This window comes from Parasteatoda tepidariorum, chromosome 6 (genome assembly GCF_982258835.1).
Source record: "Parasteatoda tepidariorum strain Cologne lab strain chromosome 6, Ptep-v5.0, whole genome shotgun sequence".
Classification (NCBI taxonomy): domain Eukaryota; kingdom Metazoa; phylum Arthropoda; class Arachnida; order Araneae; family Theridiidae; genus Parasteatoda; species Parasteatoda tepidariorum.
In genome coordinates this window covers 107,206,149-107,226,253 of record NC_141760.1, presented here as the reverse complement: position 1 = coordinate 107,226,253, position 20,105 = coordinate 107,206,149, and the positions used below count along the sequence as shown (strand labels likewise).

At 26.4% G+C, this 20,105-nt stretch overlaps 1 protein-coding gene across 5 annotated transcripts in view; it reads right to left on the bottom strand.

Moving 5' to 3' along the window:
• LKRSDH (lysine ketoglutarate reductase/saccharopine dehydrogenase) overlaps nucleotides 1-20,105 on the bottom strand; it is a 46,584-nt gene that overhangs the window by 4,162 nt on the left and 22,317 nt on the right. For all 5 annotated transcript variants that reach the window (XM_016067159.4, XM_043049519.3, XM_071178284.2 and 2 more), the window contains exons 10-22: nucleotides 18,325-18,436; nucleotides 16,927-16,986; nucleotides 16,266-16,336; nucleotides 15,136-15,263; nucleotides 13,047-13,173; nucleotides 11,899-12,009; nucleotides 10,028-10,136; nucleotides 8,678-8,754; nucleotides 7,618-7,681; nucleotides 6,715-6,882; nucleotides 4,318-4,413; nucleotides 2,127-2,242; nucleotides 1,230-1,318 (exon numbers count right to left, since the gene is read on the bottom strand). In XM_016067159.4, coding sequence (XP_015922645.3) covers nucleotides 1,230-1,318; nucleotides 2,127-2,242; nucleotides 4,318-4,413; nucleotides 6,715-6,882; nucleotides 7,618-7,681; nucleotides 8,678-8,754; nucleotides 10,028-10,136; nucleotides 11,899-12,009; nucleotides 13,047-13,173; nucleotides 15,136-15,263; nucleotides 16,266-16,336; nucleotides 16,927-16,986; nucleotides 18,325-18,436 — 1,328 coding nt within the window. The remainder of the gene's footprint in view (nucleotides 1-1,229; nucleotides 1,319-2,126; nucleotides 2,243-4,317; nucleotides 4,414-6,714; nucleotides 6,883-7,617; nucleotides 7,682-8,677; nucleotides 8,755-10,027; nucleotides 10,137-11,898; nucleotides 12,010-13,046; nucleotides 13,174-15,135; nucleotides 15,264-16,265; nucleotides 16,337-16,926; nucleotides 16,987-18,324; nucleotides 18,437-20,105) is intronic.

Genomic DNA, 20,105 nt, shown 5'->3' with positions numbered 1-20,105 from the left:
CATGCAGGCAAGTTTATTAATGTTTCATGTTATTATTAATAATAACATGAAACAGTAGAATTTCAGGCAGTAGATCTAAAATAATTTTAAGTTAATAACATTTTAACCCATTAATCAACTCTTTATAACAGCCTGATCTTTCAGATAAATGAAAAATAGGCCAGAAGGCATTACTAAACCTAGAAAACTAACTTTATGAAATATAAACATTATTTAACAAATTGCTATTCTTTTGGCTTTTTTCCAAATCATTTTAGGTCAAATTAAACTTAATTTTTATAGTTATATTTTAAACTTACTTACTAAACCATATATATATCTTGATCTATAAGCCAATTTTTCCAACCTCTAAAACTTTACAAAAATCAGGGGTTGACTAAAACACCAGTAATAAAGTTATACATTCTTTAATTTTGGAATATTGATGCCTTATAAACAGTGAGATATGAATAATTCTGCATAAAATTATCTTTTTAAAAAACTATTTTTAATATATGCTGTAGACATTAAATTTTATATTTTCTCTAACGGTATTTCCTTAACATATAATTTCTTTTTTTAAGAAATAATATTTTAAATTACATAAAGGGGAAAAAATTAAGTGTAGAAAAAGTTAAGATAATTTATTCAAGAGTATTTCAAAAAATATAACGCAAGGAAAAACTTTTAAAATGCACCATGAAGCTTCAAATTTAAAAATTCTAGATCATCTGTGTCGTCATATGGACCTCACTCTGCAATTGATTCTACTTCATCATTAGATCAGCAGAGTCCCACAAAAAATAATCCAAACAATTTGAAATTCTGCACTTTTAAAAGAATTTTACAACAAGATAGAAATCATATTTGATTTTTTCAGAGGTCTATTTATATACTCGACATACCACAAATTTACTATATTTTAATCATAAATACGGATTATTAACTTACAAAATGGGTCCATTTACACACTGCAATATTACAGTATATATATTAGATAAAAATTAAACAATGAGTTGTGCAACATATAATAAGAAATTTAATTTTATATATTTTTTTTATTGAAATAAGAAGCCTCATTGTTAAGAAAATTAGTTTTTTTAAATTATTATCTCCATAGAATTCACTTAGTAAGTTAGTTTTTATCTCATTATCAATAAAGGTTTTAAAAATATTAATTTAAGAAAAAAAGCGAGAACTAGAAACAAAAATTACAAGTACATAAGTTACAACAAACAAATAAAGCATACTTATTGCTAGTCTATTTGCCAGGTAATGAGTTAAGGTATCTAAAGGAGTGGAACATTTTACAAGAGGTTCATCTTCAAATATTCCTAATCTAGAATAGAAGATAAAGAAAAATAATTTTAGTTATTTCTTAAAATAACTTATAGTGTGTAAAGATATACATAAAAATATATCTTTAAACAGAATTTTCAATGAATTAATAACAGCAAACACTCCTTAAATTTTATAATAATCGTATTAACTTTAATTCATTTCTATAATCTGGTTATTTGGAAATCATACAAAATATTATGTTTAAATCTGCTCATTGGTTCCAATCAAATGTAGTTTCAAAATAAAACTATTTAGAAAAAGTTAAATATGTTGGTAGATTTTTTATTTCTGAAATAAACAGAAATTACGTCTAGTAAGAGACAAGTTAAAACATGAAAAATGACCTCTTTTCGGGGTGTATACACCTCTTTTCCAGAAGTATTTTAAGAAAATTCCAGCCTGCCACCACAGCATAATATATGTACTGAGGACAAAATAAATTAGATACAGCACAATGAGAAACATTTGCACCATCAGATACCAAAGCTCGAAATTAATGGTGGTCCATTGATTCAGGACCATTAAAATCGGTCTCAGAACTTTAAAAAATAATTCTTAATGGTTTCCTGGCTTTTAAAACTGATGAAAATTCCCTGTTCTATGGCCAGCCTAATTAAAGAAGGAAAAAAATCAGTAAATTTTGCAATTAAATACAATCCCCTATTCTATTGAATTTTGAGAGTCACATCTTCAATGGTTTTTATGCCTCTAAAATTGAGAACAACATTACATTTTAAATTTGATTAAGTTTTTACAAATTTTACTAAATTGTACACATTACACATGATATCCAAGTTCAAACTCACTTTTCTAAATCAGATAAATTACTCGATCTTCCAACCAAATCTAAAGCTCTATTCTTAAGGGTGGATGATAGCATTTCTTGATCTTGATGACCAAGAAGAGTACAAAGAAATTGTTTCTATGGGATTAGAAAACAGATTCTGATCAATGATATACTGGAATAGATCAATTATAGGCTAACAAAATTTTTTTATTTACAATATGTACATGCTACAGTTCAATTATGCTAAATATGCACATTCATACCTGCCAAAATTAGAGAAATAAAATAAAGGAGATTTTATTAGCGACATTCTTTAGGCTAGGAGAAAAGTTTTGATACATCATGCATAATCATGGAAGTCAAAAAGAGAAATTCAAAATTGGAAATAAAATAAGCACTTACAATTCATGAAGGAAAAGAAATATGTATATAAATCTTAATCTAAAGAAGACTTTTTTAAACCGTTATTTATAATTACTTAAACTATTTTATAACCGTTGTTCAATAGCCGACCCAATTCAACAGCTGACAGCCTATTTTATTAACACTAAACATAGTGCAGTACTGGCAATAACACTATCTGTTGAGGAAGAAGAGAAGTATTTTTGCCATCAACGGATATTTTCTCTACAATTTATTTATTTATTTTTTAAAATTTCTACAAGAAATACAGAGAAATTTGAGAATATGCGGGTAAACAGGAGATAATCGTAAAGTACAGGAGTCTTCATTAAAAAACAGGAGGTTTGGCAGGTATGCACATTACACAGCTCACAAGCAGATTGACTAGAGTAGTCCCTAAATGTGCAGAATCGAGAGTTTTCCTCCATTCACCCAGGTAATGTAGGTATTAATGGTTTCCGTGTCATTTAGGTTTATATTTTCTCATTCTATTAACTAATTTGTCGATTGCTTGTTTGTATTTATTGACTTGATTCTTTAGATAGGGAAAAATAACTCAATGGCATTATGTCAATTTCCTTAATTGTAATAACATTTTAAACAGTTCGATTCTAGTTATAAAAGTGATTGATGATTAATTCTATCAACTAATGTGTTGAGAGTTTGATCTAGTAACTTGATTTAGATATAGAAAAATTAAAAAATAACATTAGGTTAATTTAAGTGTACAAAAATGTTTATATTGTTCCAATTAAGATTACCTAAATAGTTTAAGACACAATTTTTTTTTTTTTTGGGGGGGGGGGGCATTTTAATGCATCTTTTTCGTCACTTTGTGTGTTAGCTAAATAATATGTAGAATAATTGATTTCTAAGCTTTGGCAATAACATTTAGTACATAGTCATTTAAGTAAATTTGTTAATCATTTTTTAAAATTTATCTAACCACCCCTATGAGCATCAAAGATAATAATCAAATTGGTGGAAAATTATTAAACCTATCTTTGAAAAACAAAGTTTTGAGAAACCATTTAAATTTTAAAAAAAACTTATTTGATTTACACACACAACAATGCAAACCCTTTTGTACCTTTTTTTTTAAATAAGTTATGATATTCAACATATACCTTTAGAACAATGTTTTAAAAAATATAAAGAATTTTAAAAAAATGATTGTTTCAAAATTTCACAATGGTCTTTTTAAGTAAACAACAAGTCAATTTTTAGAAAAAATGCTTGTTGTCTAAGAATAAATCCCACAAGGTTACGTTCTCTAACTTTTTAATTAAACTTAATTACATCTTGAAACTTTAAAATTAGTTTTTCACAAGTAAATAAATTATGATAAAAACAAATAGATTAAAACATATTTTTAAAGTTATATCTTTAATATGAAAGATAAATTATTGTTATTAATTTTTATGTCTATTTGTTCTAAGTGAAAATTTTTAAAAATATTGTTTCATTATAAGTTTTAAGAATATCTTTTTTTTAATCCTTCAATGAGGTAGTAAAAGAGGTGCCTAAAGAAGTTGAGTAATAACAAATTTAGTACTTCCATTATCTTCTTATCAAACCAACCAATGGAAACAGTGATTAATTAATATCAGACCTATCCAAAAATACAAAATAATAGTTTAAAGCTTAAAACTTGATTTTCTTGATTTGGTGTTAATTTAATGTCAGTTATCTTATATATATATAATCATATATATTTAAACTCACAAATATAGAAGTACAGAGAACATGTATATCGAAGAGCACAAAATTTAAAAAATACAATAGTACAAAAATATTGTTTCACACACCCATGATATTTCAGGTCCTTTAGGATGAAGACAAGGATGAGGTTCCATACTCAAAAGACCCAATTTCAAGAGAGCTTTCATTGCTTCCGAAAATCCCTAAAAATTAATAAATGTAGTACTGTGTTAAACTTAACACACACAAAAAAAAATAATCCAAAAACGATAAAACAGTTTGATTTGAAACGTAAAACATAAAGTTATCAACAAAAAATTGGAAAATAAAAAGGAAAAATTTTGTTTTCCTCATTCATGTATGGGTAGACAACATTTTCTTTTACAATTATTTTATGCTTGGAAAAAACAATTATTACTCAGGCAGGAAGAACAACAATAATTACCGTCAACTATTTCTAAGCAACAATTAATTACAATTTTCACAACAATACAGATATTCTAAACTACAATCAATTGCTACAATTGACTCATAAAAGTCTACGCCAAGAGGACTCATTAGAGTATTTATTTTTACCTTAAAAATTTGTTTTTTACTTTATAAATACTTTTAATTTCAAATTTAATTTAATTTAAATTATAAAATTTAACAAGACTGATTTGATTGGATAAATTACAGTAACTCTTAATGCTGGATTAACTAATTACAAGCACATTCCACTTCAGTTTGTCCTGTCATCGAACTCCAATTCCTATAAATTTTAAATACACAATTATTAACTATGAATGGATAAATAGCAACTTTGAGCCCAGAGCAATTTATTACTTAAAATTCACAGAGACCTAAAGATTAAACCTAAGCTGCTAGTCTAAAGCAAAAAAAGAGAAGAAAAGAAAACGAAAAAAAGAATAAAGCCCAAAAAATGGGCAATATTATATTATGCCTATTTCTGTACTTTCATTTATGTTTAATTCCTTCTTGCTTCAGTCTACTTAGCACAAAGTATACCCTATCCTTTTCGGCTAAACTGCTAATGTTGGATAAATTACATTTGATCTTTCTTTTTTAAATGAGAAAGTAAAAAACTGGATATCTTGCATCATATGACTCTTTTTTCCCCCAAGGTCTGCATAACTGAATATTTATCCTAATGCAAATGTTTTATTTTATGTGATTTGCTATCACTTTGCCCTTCTACAATAAACAAAGAGAAGTCCTTCCTCCACACACAATGTAAAAATTCAGAGTTAATAACCTGCATTATTTCTTTACATAATCAAATGTATAATCATATAAGATATGTTTTCTCAACTTGCACAATACTCATGGATTTACAAATGCTAAAATAATTTATTTCAGCCAGAACCCTCTCCAACTCATGCCACCAGATAAAGGTAAGACTTTACTACTTACTCAAAACTGGAGGAAAATTGTATTGCAATATTTGAGAGAAACAATTTGTGGAGCATACTTGGTGGTGTAAATTAAAACAATAATTGGAGAAGGAAATTTGACTTTGAACTGTACAAGATTTATTAAGAGTCTGATTTTCTTGTAATTAATGAAAAGAATTGGAGATCAAAGATAAATCGGAAGTCGTTATGGAGAAATCTTCAGAGGAAGGCATTGGCCCACATTGGGCTGTCTGGCCAACTATGATTACTACCTTTATTCTAGTCTTCCCACTTTCTTCTTCTATGAGCCAGTTCATAGAAGAAACACTAATTTTAAAGTTAGATCTTTTACCTACATAATAGCAAAATATAAGTTAATTATCATAAGCAATTAATACTATACAACACTGGTGGCCAAACATAATGCATTGAATGATTACAACTTGCCCAATCAGTTCAAATAATACTAGAATGCTTTGTGCCTCTCTAGTTTGCATTAACATTTCTATTTCTAGATAATTGATTAATCATAACTAGTTAACAAAGACGATTGTGCTCCGGAAAAATCCGGACTTTTCGCTAACCGCAATCCAGAAGTCCAAGGTCCAGAAGTTTCAAGAAATCATCGATCACATTTATGTACAAAAATTCTTGTATATTTTATTTAGAAATATTAGAACTAGAATTTATACTTGGCATCTTTTTAATTTGTAAATATTTTTTCCGGTAGAATAATAAATGTGATTAGACATAAAAGTCGTTATGTCTGCATAATTTAAATGAAAAACGTAATTTTTCATTTAAATTATGCAGCATATAAATTTTTTTTTTGAAAATATCAATGATTTAAATTTATAAAGACATTAATTTTTTGAAATGCTTCATTAATGATTTTACTCGAGAAATTTTTAGGATTTTTGAGTTGGGCTCACAATTACTCCCGTAGTTAAGGACACTGAGTAAAACTTTAGCTTACATAAAAAGTTTATATAAAAGAATAATGCCAGAACTGTATGTCACATCTGACAAAAAGTTGGCACATGTTATGCAAAAGGTTAACCACTTCTGATGTACATCTTAAAAAAACTTTAGTTGAGTCAAATTGATTACTTTATAACGTAGAGTTCCTCTAATAACAGTTTCAGCAGATTGTATATCATACGCATTGATGTATTGTGTTGAGTCCCTATTTGGATATCCTTCTAAATTGAATCCTGGGAGGAAATCGATATCTCGGATAGAATCCATTAAAACACCACCAGCTGGAATTTCCACAATCTGGAATACATAAATATAATATACACAAATCCGTCTGCATGATAAAAATGAATCATCACTCGTAGTCTAATGACAAAAATTGGTAGATTGTATATTACAATAAATAATTGATTATCAAAAATGCCCAAAATTGGTAAGTTCAGCATTTTTAATAATTAATTATTAAAACAATAAAGTAAAGTTATAATAATCTAATATAATTTTTGATTTTTTTAGTGCATCAACTTCTAACAATGACTATTCCATATCCAAGAATAGTATACACAAATATGTATCACAATACAACATTTTTTGTACGTCTTGAAATATTATGCAATTCTTGGATATAAAAATGACAAAGTTCTAAAAGATTTTTTTCTAAATAAACAACTTTTTTGTAACAATTACAAAATTTTTAAATTTTTCCATTTGATATTTTTTTTTTTTTTTTTTTTTTGCTGAATCAGGTGAAGGACTCGAATGTACAATAGTAATGTAAAAACACTGACATATAAAGAGAAGCTAAAAGTAATTACAGAAATGAATCAAGGTAAGTATTTACAGCTAAAAAGTTTGTATTTTTTAAATCAATGATATCTACTTTTTGAAGAAAAAAAATATGCATTGAAGATGTTACTATAATTATAGATAGGTTAATAGCTCTTAAATTGTGTGTAATTATTGTCTTGAAATAAAAATAGATTAAAAATAAACTTGAAATCTAATATTATTTTATAAACAAAATAATATACTTACTTTGCCATTCTCAAGATATTTTGCTTCAGCTGTGGTATTTAGTAAAACACCTCTAGGATTCCAGCTAAAAGAAAGGATAAAAAAAGTTTGAACCACATGAAAGATTAAAAATTACTTTAGGTATGGGAAATTCTCCAAAAACTGAACTCAAAAAATTTAACTTTTCAACTAATAAATCCACACAAAATTTAGACCATAAACAACAAAAGGGCGGTTCATATTAAATTTCTAAAAATGATTCCAGCGCTTACAAATTTAATTTCATCATTAAAAACACTGAGTGTAAACATTTTTAAAAAATAACCATTAACGGAAAGATATCAAGTTTTCATAAATGTACACGTTTGTGAATTATCTAATTCTTTTACAATCTATGATATATTAAATGAATCAATGAAGAGAATTATAGAATTTAATAATCAAATATAAATTATTATCAATTAAACTTCAATATTGTTAGTTCTCCTTTTTACATGTTATTCTTCACTTTGGCAAATTTAGATACAAATATGAAAATAAGAAGCAAGGTTTAAATATCAGCAAATAAAGGATATAAAATGTATAAAACTTGAAAAACTGAAAAAACTTTTTTCCAAGATATGTGGATTTGAGACAATCTATTCTTAAGTCATGCTAGGTTAAAAATACAGTATGTTAGTAAAAAACCACTTATTAAAGTAATAAAACCATTGATAAAGTTCTAATGTTTTTTAACAGCAGCACAATTTTACATATAACTTTAAAGGAATTACAAAAAATGTGTTTAAATTGAAACGCTCATAAATCTTACACTAAAGTAACCTCATAATACTGCTATTACACAACTAGTAAATTTGAATAATTTAATTGGTTATAAATACTAAGTTTATATAGTTGCACAGATATAGAAATTAGGAACAAAATGATAAACAAAAACAATATTTTGAAAAAGTTACAAACTAAATTTTAGAGTGCAGTATTTACCACAATAACAATTACAGCTGTGCCATTTTATTTTAAAGCTATGGAAAATCACAGCAAGATGATTTTTAAAACAGAGTATTCAATATAGAGTTCTTACCTGAACTTATACCTTAAAGGATTATCTGAGAATTCTGGAGCTGGCAAGCCACCACAAAATGATACAAATGATGTTATCTTCAAATAAAAAAAATTTAAAAATTAGTTATTATTCATAATGAAAATAATTTTAAAATTTACAATTATATAAAGATCTGTTTATGGAAAATTTAATATATGCTTAACACGTAGGGGGAAAAAAGCATTACTGCAAGGGGTCATGGAGATTAAGGTTCCACAACTTCATGACTGTGGCTATGTGGTCAATATTGCTCACAGGCTCGCTTTACTTGCTCGCATTACAGGCTGATGCATTTTCCATTGAGTATTTAATTATTTTTATTCCTATTCACATTGTTTTTTTTTATAAAATGATTAAGTGCTAACAAATAAAGAATTAAGTAAAATTTCAATGTATTTATTTCCAAAAGCTTGAAGTAGAATAACACTGTTTAACATAGCAGCGTCCTCTTCTGCTCTTATTGATGATCTTTTTCCACATTTTTGTTTGATAATAAAAATTAACTTTAGTTTAATAAATCATCAGATAATAAATTTAAGACTTTTATAAAGAATAGAAACACTTATTGTTCATGCTACATACTCATTATTATGCAAAAATGATTGATTGGATTTAGAACCAATGTTGCATGCCAGCACAGTTTTTTTTAAAAAAAATTTTAATACAATGCAGCACAATACTTTATAATTTTAAGTTTTATACTCAAATAAAATCAAAGCAGATCCTTTAAGTACAGTCTAACCAAAGTGCTACAAATTTTTTCACAATTGCATATAATTCTTCTTTAGAATGCAAGAATATATAAATAATGTGCACGAAAAATAAGGAGCCAGAAATTGAACTTCTCAATAACCTATAAGTCTGCAAAAAAAAAAAAAAACTAAGAGCCAAAAATTTAAAACTGCTTTTTAAAGTGATTTCTTGAATTAAAACTTTTAACATTCGAAAAGTAAATAAAATAAAGAATTCAATTTGTCTGGAAAACCCAAAGAAAAATATTTATTTAAATTATAAGAAAACATGCATTTAAATTACACAATAACCAAGAAAAAAAATTTTTTTAAACATTTTTTCAAAGATCTAGCATAAAGTTTAAACTAATATAAAACTAAGGATGTTTCCAAAAAAACTGCAAGTTATCAAAGAACTTGAATTATTTTCAATGCAATTAGTTAGAAGTACAACTTAATGACATATTTCATACCTAATAAGTGAATATTGAATTCCTTAAATTGAAAAAAAATTTCATTTCTGTGGTTACTAAGCAATTTGAAGTAAATATCGTACAATTTTAAGTAACAACAATTTTTAATAATGCTGATAGTTTACCTTGCCATTATTTAGTCTGATTTCATCAAAACACTCCATAGCCAACAAATGGTCAATGCCAGGATCTAATCCTACCTCATTCATAATAGTTATACCAGCTTCACAAGCACTTCAAAAAGAGATCACTCCAAATTAATCACACATAATATGTTTTGAATGATATACTTAAATCATAATAGTACACACTTGCTACATTAAACTATAATCTAACTATTTTGATGTAGAAATATGAAATTTTATTCTTAGTGCAATATATAATTTAAATGCTTTCTACCATTTATTTCAAGCAAGAAAATTAACAGTTTTCTAATGTTCAGTTTCATCTGTGTTGAAAATAAAAACTGATCTTAATTTTCTTTAAGTAAAAGTCAGATAGAAAAACAAATTGCACTCTGGGAAAACACCACAAAGCGCAATTTATTGCTGTAAATTAATAATATTTCCTTCCTTTATTGGTGCAATAAGAACAATGTCAATTTATTTTATAGATTTAAACATAAATACTGTACATAATAGTTAAAATATACGTTTGCAAAGTAAAATTATTTTTTTTTTAAAGACAAACAGTTTAATCTTTTGCTGGATAAATTATTCACATTTTCATATATGTAAATAAAAAATTCATGTTATTTTGGGAATTTTTATTAGAATCATAAAAATGTATTAAAAAAATTTAAATTTCTATTGCAAATAATTTCATGTTCAGATTACGATTATTTAAGGCAGGAACCACAAAGGTTTTATACCAGCAATTATGCACCTCCATATCAAAGTTAATTGTGTGCTATGTTATAAATTGTGTGGCTAAGTTAATTGTGCGATAAATTGTGTGCTATGTGAACACTTTCCAAATAAATTTGATAAGAACAAAGTATTTTAACACAAACTGTATATTTCCGGATAAAAGTGCCTCTGTGATTAGCTGAAAATGCATATTCTTCAACAATGTACTCTTAAATTGAAACAACAGTGTAATTAAAAGTAAAATTATATCTCAACCTTTGGCTTACGGTTGATGCAACATGTGGACCACATGTGATGATACAACACGGTCACCATAAGCAAAGGGTTAGTAAAAATATCCATGATGATTAAGAACTGATACAGGTCTCAAATATGAAAAATAAGTTGTGTGAAACGAAAACTACTAAGGTGTGGAAAGGACTGACATAAGTGCTTCAAGCCCTAGATGCTTACTTAAACAATCCCTTTAAGGACTTACATTATAGTTTTAGGGGTACGTTTTGTAACTTATTAGCTGGCCAGACAGAAAGCATCTTAACTTTAAAAAAGTTCTAAGCATTTACACTAAGTATACAGCATGCTGTTTCTTCCAGAAGGATAATACTACCATTCGAATTAAGCTTTCATTATTCATGAAAGCAAATTGAGAATAATTTTTAAAAATAATTGTACCAGATGGTGGATGACTTAGGAGTATTAGCTTATTTTGTTTTTAAAAAAAATTTACATAAAACTTTCAATTTGAACTAATCACATTACTAACAATAAATTAAACCCTTTAAGGATTAACAGATCACAGAAAACTATACTGTTCTTAAACATGAATGCAATTAAATTAAATGAACATTGAAAAAAAAATAAGATTGAAATAAAAAAAAGTTAAGTGCAATTGAAAAATCTTTCAAAGAATGAGTAAAATTAATTGATCAAAAGAAAAATTTGAATATAAATTTTTAATTTTTTCAAAGTTTATAACAATAAAACAATTTTTCTATTATATTGATTACTTTTACGTAAACAAATACTAAACTATACAAGTAATTTGTTGAAGTTTTAAGTATAATTGAAGTTAACATATAATCTGAAAAATGCGTAAAAGAGAGATATAAAATATGATTTGTACTCACGCTTGATGTAGTTCTTTCATTTGGGGACTTAAATAACTGGCAGTCACCATATTAACCTTGTGTTTTATACAACGTTCAGCAACTGTTGGATGTAATGAATAAGGAAGTAGGCTAAAAAAATAAACAAGTATTTCAAAACATTTTTCTTACAATTCATTTTAACAAAATAAAATACAAAAAATTTATTAATATAGAAAAGGGGAAAATTTGTTCTAAAATTAACATTGAATGATTTTAGGCATTTAATAAGTTTTCTTATTTCATACACAGTTTCAATCTGGCTTTCTTACGAATCTTTCTTTCAATCTCACCTTTCAATTTTTCAAAGAAATGCTCAAAGTGTAAAGAAGTTAAACAGAAGTAAATTTGTTCTTTTTTTCTTTCGTAGAGAGAAAAATGAATTGTATTATTTATGTACTTTCACAATTTAAGAAAATATGAAATTCAAATTACTCAGATAAGAAAAGATATATTTATAATTTGTTAATATGATATATTTTAAAAACCCTTATCATTCTGAGCTTCCGAAATATTTTAAATTTTTAAGATATTCAAATAGACTTTTTTTATTAGTTGTCAAATACAATTCACTACAAAAGTAAAATTTTTTTTAAAGCTTTCGCCACACGTCAGCAGCATATAACGAATAGATTAATTACTCATATCTTGCGCAGTTTTAAACAAATTGTGCTCAAATTTTTAAACAATAATTTCATAATTAATTTTAAATTTTTTAAAGAACTAAGACTGTTCAGTAAAAACACTAGTCTTCATTTACATAGCTTGAAATCAATAATTAAACTGATGCTAAATATGCAGTGGTTTCAGATAAACATAAATTATGTGATAATTATTCTCATGTTCTACAAATATTTAATTCCATTAACTCTTATTTTTTATTCTTATCTGAAACTAATAATTTAAAAACCAAAATTTAAATTCATAATTTTTTTAAATCAAAAGAGATGCAAAAATTTATAAACACTACATTATTGCTCCAAAAAAGAAAAGTTGTAAAAAACTAATTTCAAAACCAACAAAAAACAAAAAAAGAACATAAGTTATTATCCAAGAGTTAAATAACTCGAAATGGCATTGGCAAAGTGTTGAATCTGAATGTACACAAATTACTTCAACAAACTAATTACCTAACCACCAGACTAGATTCTTCAATCAATTTGTCTAAGTTATTGCTTCCAGTTGTAACATCTAAGACAACATGTTCTGCATTATCAGACTTAACTAATGCTTCTCCTTGATTTTGAAGGGATGAGCCTAAAAATGAATAACATAATAAATAAATCATATAAAACTAATCTATAAATCAAAAAGATTATTAGAAAAACATGTTCAGTAACAATTTAAAAAAATTTACTTTCAAATACACATTTGATGCTCGATATAATGACCACTGTGGTGCAATTGAAAATGGTCATTATAATGTCAGGTCGATATAGAGTGAGTACTTGCAACTAAATCAAATATTTACCCAAAACTCATGAATACTGCACTTTTCTTCAACAAAAACATTCCATTATCCACTTCCTTGAAGGTTTTAATTTCTATTCTATGTACATGGCCTTACACTGGTTACGAGCAGCCTTTTACTTGCACTTTACTTTTCTTGGAAAAAAATACAAATATTTGTACGAGAATGTAGAATGAAATCATCACTTTTTTTCTGAGATTTCTTTTTTTTTCTTCCAATTTTCTTAAAAGAAAAATTTATTTTCCAACATTTTTAATTTATTTTAAATTTATAAATTTATTTTAATACAATGAATTCATAATTTTAATTTATATATAAAATTTATAATTTTAATTTATATATAAAATTTATAATTTTAATTTATAAATTTAATGTATTATATTTTCTTTAAAAGCTAACTTTTATTCCCAAACATCTTTAGGATTGAAATTTCCTGAAAAGAAAAGGGCAGCTCTCATGACTTTTCTGCAAAATTCAAAAACTCAATGAAGTTTTGCAAAACTTAGTGACTTAATGAAGAATTGAATACTCAATGATTTTTGTAAAAGATGATATATGTCCCGATGACCGATAGGAAAAAACTTTTATAATTCAAATGTCACTCGATCTTATCTTTATTGCTCTAGGAATAGTGTTGTCAGACTCTTTTTTGAGTCTCTAACACTTTTCCATGGCCTGGAGGGTCTAGAGGCCTTTATCCCAATTTCACACGTAAATTTCTTCCTGTGGAAGCTTTCTGATGATTGTTTTTTTTTTAAAAAAAAAACGTTAATGAGTAACCAGAGTGAAGCACAACCTTGGACTTCAAATGAGCTCACCAGGAGGACAGATTTTCTGCCATAAGAGTTTTGCTTTTGGTCATTACTCAAAAATAACTTTCCCTCGAGCCATCTATAGCCCCTTTTTTGGTAGGTTGAGAAAATATTTATTCACTTTTTATTACATGTCAAATGAAATAATTCACATATTTAATATTAATTTAACATTCTGTTATCAATAGAAGTTGATTAGTTGAATAATTTGAGTCCTTCATAATTAAAGAAACTCTGTTATAACTTACTTAGGAATCAATTAATTTTACGAAACCATTAATGTTTGTTTGTCTATCTGTGTGTTGAGGTCTGAAGCACTAACTTTATATCTACTTAGAAATTTATAGCTATTTAGAATTTTCAGTTTCAAAGAAATTTAATTTAAAATTTTTACTTTTTAGTTTTGTACTTGTACTTCTTCAAATCAAAAAGAAGAATTTTTAGAATGTTTATCTTTTTAATCTTTAGAATTATAATCTTTTTAGAATTTTTATTTTGCAAAAATAATTTGCCAATTTCTTATAAATTATAAATTTTATCATTCACTATAAAGTAGATTATACTGGCATAAAAATTTTCATTTCTTACAATAAAATTTTTTTTTGACCATTTGAAAAAATAATTATAAAAAAATAGTTTCTCAGATAGCATTCATTTCAGATAAACTTGTTTTATAATTTGTATGCAAAGTCATTGCTTGCAAAAATTTTTGATTCACTTCATTAGTGAAAAAAATATGACGAAATACCCATAATGTAAAATTAATAATTTACATTACATTAATTGTATATTCCTGAGAGCGGCTAGCCCATATAATGGAATCAAAATATGTCAATAATCAAAATATACAATCAAAATATACAATAACAAATATGAACAAATAACACATAGATGATAAATCTATTATTATACAGTTAAAAAAATAAAAATGCATACCAATGGTAACATGAATTGTAGAGTCTCTTGTTAAGTAGTCAACAAGAGGACCAGCAACATAACCAGCTCCAAGAACAAGAACCTTCTTCGCAGATTTTTGTACCAGTGATTGAGCTTTCATTTGTGACCTGAAAAGCAAATAATGAACAACAATTCACACAATGAATTCTTTACATCTCTAGAGTATTCTATGCAATTTTAATAGAAATAATTATTTTTTTAATAAACTTATAATATATAATGTATTGCAATGCGTTCTAACAGCATACATATTTGCTTCAAAATATTGTATATTTATTTGCTTAAAAATTGAATTGTTGATAAACTTCAAATAGAAAAAAAAATCAAGAATAAAATGAAAGAGATGCAATTCAAAATAATGCTGTATCTTCTTAAAATTATTTTTAAAATCTGTGTCGGTTTCGAACAGTCTTAAACCTGTATTTTTTTATTTCTTTTTTACACTTTCCATGATTATCAAATTTGAAATCACATACATTTCCATTTTGTTCCTTAAATTCAGACTCATGCTGTGATATTAAAGTTAAAATTTCTAGTTGTTTCTCAATCAATTCAGTTTATTAGTAAAGGATTGAATACTTTCTTTCACTTAAAGCTGTTATCTAGGGTACTAATTTTGCTATAGAAGAGTTAGATGTAGTGGGAAGTAGAGAAGAAAAATTCTGCTAGTTTCGAGAATGCACCATGTTTTTTCTAAAGTTTTATTTAAATTACAAAGCATTAAAATATACCTGAATAGTTTTTTTAGGAGTACTCCTGATTTTCAACGTGTAAATTACGCTTGTAGAAGAGTTAAAAATACCTCTGTAAGAAATATAAGCCAGTACTTTATCAAACCATTCCATTAAACTCTAACATGTTTTAAAAAGATATGATCAGCAAGATGCAAGATAATAGTGTTTTATTTTTTTAAAAATAATTTCCTTTTCTATTTAACCTTTAAACCTCAGTCTTATGCCAAACAATTAAAAGATAATCTCCTTATAAAACTAACTCACTTTTGTCTAAAAAAAACAACACAGATAAAGCTTCTGTACATGGCAACAAGCATAAGAGATGAAATTTTATTACATGAAGTCACAACTCATGAAAAACAATTTAGAACTTACACTGAGGTATGTCTTAGTTCTGCAATATATTCAAAATTAGGTGTCAAGGAACCATTGCTTGCAATAATTGCCTATAAAATGAGAGAAAAATATTAATATCACTTATAAAACTTACGCGATTAAGTATTAAAAACTTGTAACTTAAAAATTAATAATGCTTGATATTAAATATTTTTCAAGTGAGACATAATGGAGCAATTGAAATTAAAAACAAAAAATTTTCAAAACAATTTTTTAAATCAAATCAATGAGAATAAAGGAATTCAAATTTGTCCTTGAGTATTCATTATATAAAAATTTACTATCCTCAATAAGTTAAAAATCATTTCTAACTCTTGTTAAATGGAACTTAAGAAAGAAAAAAAAACTACTTTATATTCAAAGTTAAAAATATAAAATAAATATTATAAAAAGGAAAAAGGTCCGAAAAATATGAATAAACTATTCATTTATTAATTATTTTTAGTTATTTTAACAAAATAAAGCCATAAACAAGATAACAATTAATAAAAGTCTAAGAGTAGATACCTTTTAATAATCTCCTGTAGCATGGAAAAAAGTACCACCACTAACTACATTAAAAGACTATATAATTATGTCTAATTATGTCTATTTCTGAAAAAAAAGTGATAAACCAAGAAAAAAAACTACTAATACTTACACCCTGAACTGTAGGAAGGAAATTATGCTGTTCTAAAGGTTTAGTGGCATCAGAGGACAGCTAAAAGAAAACAAAATAATTATTTAAAAAAATCTCAAAAATTCTTTAAAAATCTTAAAAAAAATAAAATTAATAGGTCAAACTAGAGCCGTGATGGATCAGGAGATAGAGCGTTCACCTTCCAATGAGGTGAATTGGTTTGAATCCCAGTGATGATTGGTCGATACTAATTCCACATCGGCTCACACTAACCTCAGTGCTGACATGAAATATCCTCAGTGGTAGATGGATCATGGGTTAGAGTCCCCTTGCCCCATCAGGATAAATAAAATAAATTAAATGACTAAAACAGAAGATGGAAATTTTGAGGTCATGAAGCTCTGTGATTCTTGATTGCTCTGTGGACCACATGAAAATATATAATTATTGAATGATCCCAAGTCAAGTTCAAAGATTATGATGTATAAATAGAAGAGTGCTTGAAGGTCATTAGCTTCCCAGTGAAAAAGACGATGGTCCTTCACCAACAATGTAATAAATAGGGCAAAAAATTTGGCAATGTTCAATTAGTCCAGATCAGCAAAAATTCGAGAAATTTTTTGGTTCAATTTCAGAGGGCAAAAAATGAAGCCAGAAATTAAGAATCTCGTGCAAAATGCAACAGAGAGGTTGGAATCCTTCCTACCGAATCAAGCTGAGTATACATGCATGCAAACCTACAAGTATTTCATCAAACATGTAAAATTATTGGGGCTTTCATATGCTATGCACGAAGGTACACTGAAAAAAATTTTAATGGAATGAACTATAAAAATGTTGAATAAAACAATGTGAAAACCACACTTATTACATAATTCATGGCAAAAATCGACATGGTAAAGAAAAAATATCTTATTTTGAAAAAAGGGAAAATTAACTATTTTTTACAAAACACCCAATGTAAAAAGTAAAACCTTTAAGGGCTTTTAAAAAACGAAATTAAGCACCATTAAGCACTTTTTAAAAATGCTATGTAATTTGTGTAATGTGTCGATATTACTGGTGTATAAGTCCACCCCTGATTTTTGAAAAATTTTGTGGGTTTGAAAGGTCAACTAATACACCTGGATATATGGTAATTAATAAATTAAATAACTAAAGGCCTGTTTAGACGATCCGATTTCTTTGACAGAGATTGATTGCTATTGAAGGAAACTTGTTTTGCTTTGAGCTTCGATCGTGTAAACAATCATCCAAGAACTTGGTTAAACTTCTTGAACGATAGTAGAGCATGTTCTACTTTCCATCCAAGTTTTTTTTCCCCCTTAACCAATCAGCGTCTCAGGTTTTGTGACGTAATAAGCAATGGTAATTATGGTAAGCTTAGGTAATTAAGCAATGTAAAATATAAACACTCACAATACTGTTCAAATAAGGACTTAATAGGTAACCAAAATAATCAGTAGCTTCTAAAGGCAATTGAGTTGGCATGTTATCTATAGAACACACAAGAACTCCTGGCCCTGCAAAACTGAAAAATTTTCTTATTAATAATAAGGTACATAACTCAAAGCATGCAAATTTTGTTTTAGCATTTTTAAAAACAAACAAAAAACTTTTGCCAACAACTATAAAATTTACTTATTGGCAAACAAACTTGGATAAAATGAAAAACTTTTAGCAAACACATCTCAATTAAAGAACTTTTTTCAAGCAATTTAGTCTTTGAACTAGTTTCAACCATTTCGCCGCCACCTAATTTCGATAAAATTTGTTCGTAAATCATAGATTTTTTAAAAATTGTTTTGATTTATAAAAAACTCTAAATTGATTATTATACATATCAGCATATCTTTCTTTAAATGTAGTAATTTTTTGAAGACATTAAACTAGTTATTGACTTACCAAAAATTTTCAAATTTCTAAAATTGACGACGGGGTAGAATATGGGAATTTTGTCCGTTTTTTTTTTCATAATGAGTAATAGGAAAAAATTTCCCCGCTGTGAGGCAAACTTTCTCCTAACACTTTTTGCACGATCATGTATACTATGCATATCTGTTGACAAAACATGTTGATTCCAATCAGCCTACATTTTTCAACATAATTGCATTTCTTTTTTCTTAAATAAATAGTCTTAGAGAAAAAAAAGGCCATTTAGGTTAGTTTGTGTAAGCATAAAAAACATTCCAAATAAAAAAAAGATTTTCTTCACAATTTTTAAAACAAATAGAATAAAAAATTATAACAGTAAAAACTCTTTAGAATTCAAGCATTTTTAAAACTTTCATGCTTTAATTTTTAAAAATCATGAAGAACTGAGTCTGGAAAATAGTTCAAAATTTGATATGAAAGACATTTACAAGACATTAATATTTACAAGATGAAATCGGTCAAATGTGTTCTAAAAATTTAAATATCAACTATTTAGTCAAACTGCTAGATTTCAATTATTAATTAATTTATTTATTTTGAATGAAATCATCAGCATTGGTTTAAACAAAAATGAAATAGTTCAAGTGTAGGTAAAAAAATTTGTTCACTTACTCAACAATTTTATTAAAAATAAATTCTAAATTCCTCTTCAGATGTTTTTTTTTTTTTTAACATTTGAAAAAGTAACTTGATTTTAATTACAAATATTTAAAAGCATAGAAATATATAAAACATTAAATTTATTTCAATCAATGCTTATGCAACTATCTAGAGACAGCGAAACCAATTTTATTTAAGAAAGTTTCATCGAAAACATAATAATCCTTGTAAAATGAGTTGCTAAAAACTATTTCATTTCATTTATTTGCAAAGTGGTACATATTTTCCAAAGGTAGACAAAGGTTTTATCCATCTAACATTTCTATTGAACAAGGTACAAGGTGGAGTATACATTATTTGCTTGCTTTATTTTATAAAATAAAATTTGTCAGGCCTTTTTTTTCAATGCATATCAGCTTGCACATTTTTGAATTTTGCAACGAAATTTCAATTTGGTTAAAACTAGGTACATGATTCTTTTCTACGATTGTTTGCTAAAATATATATATAATTTTAATTTGACTCTTTTTCTTCTTAATTTTATTAATGGCAACACATTTAAATTATTGATAATGTATTCATATTTTAAATTCAAGCCGGCTTTTCTCAATGCTCAAAAGTGTAATTTATTTTACTTTTCTTATTAATAATCTGATACTTCCACT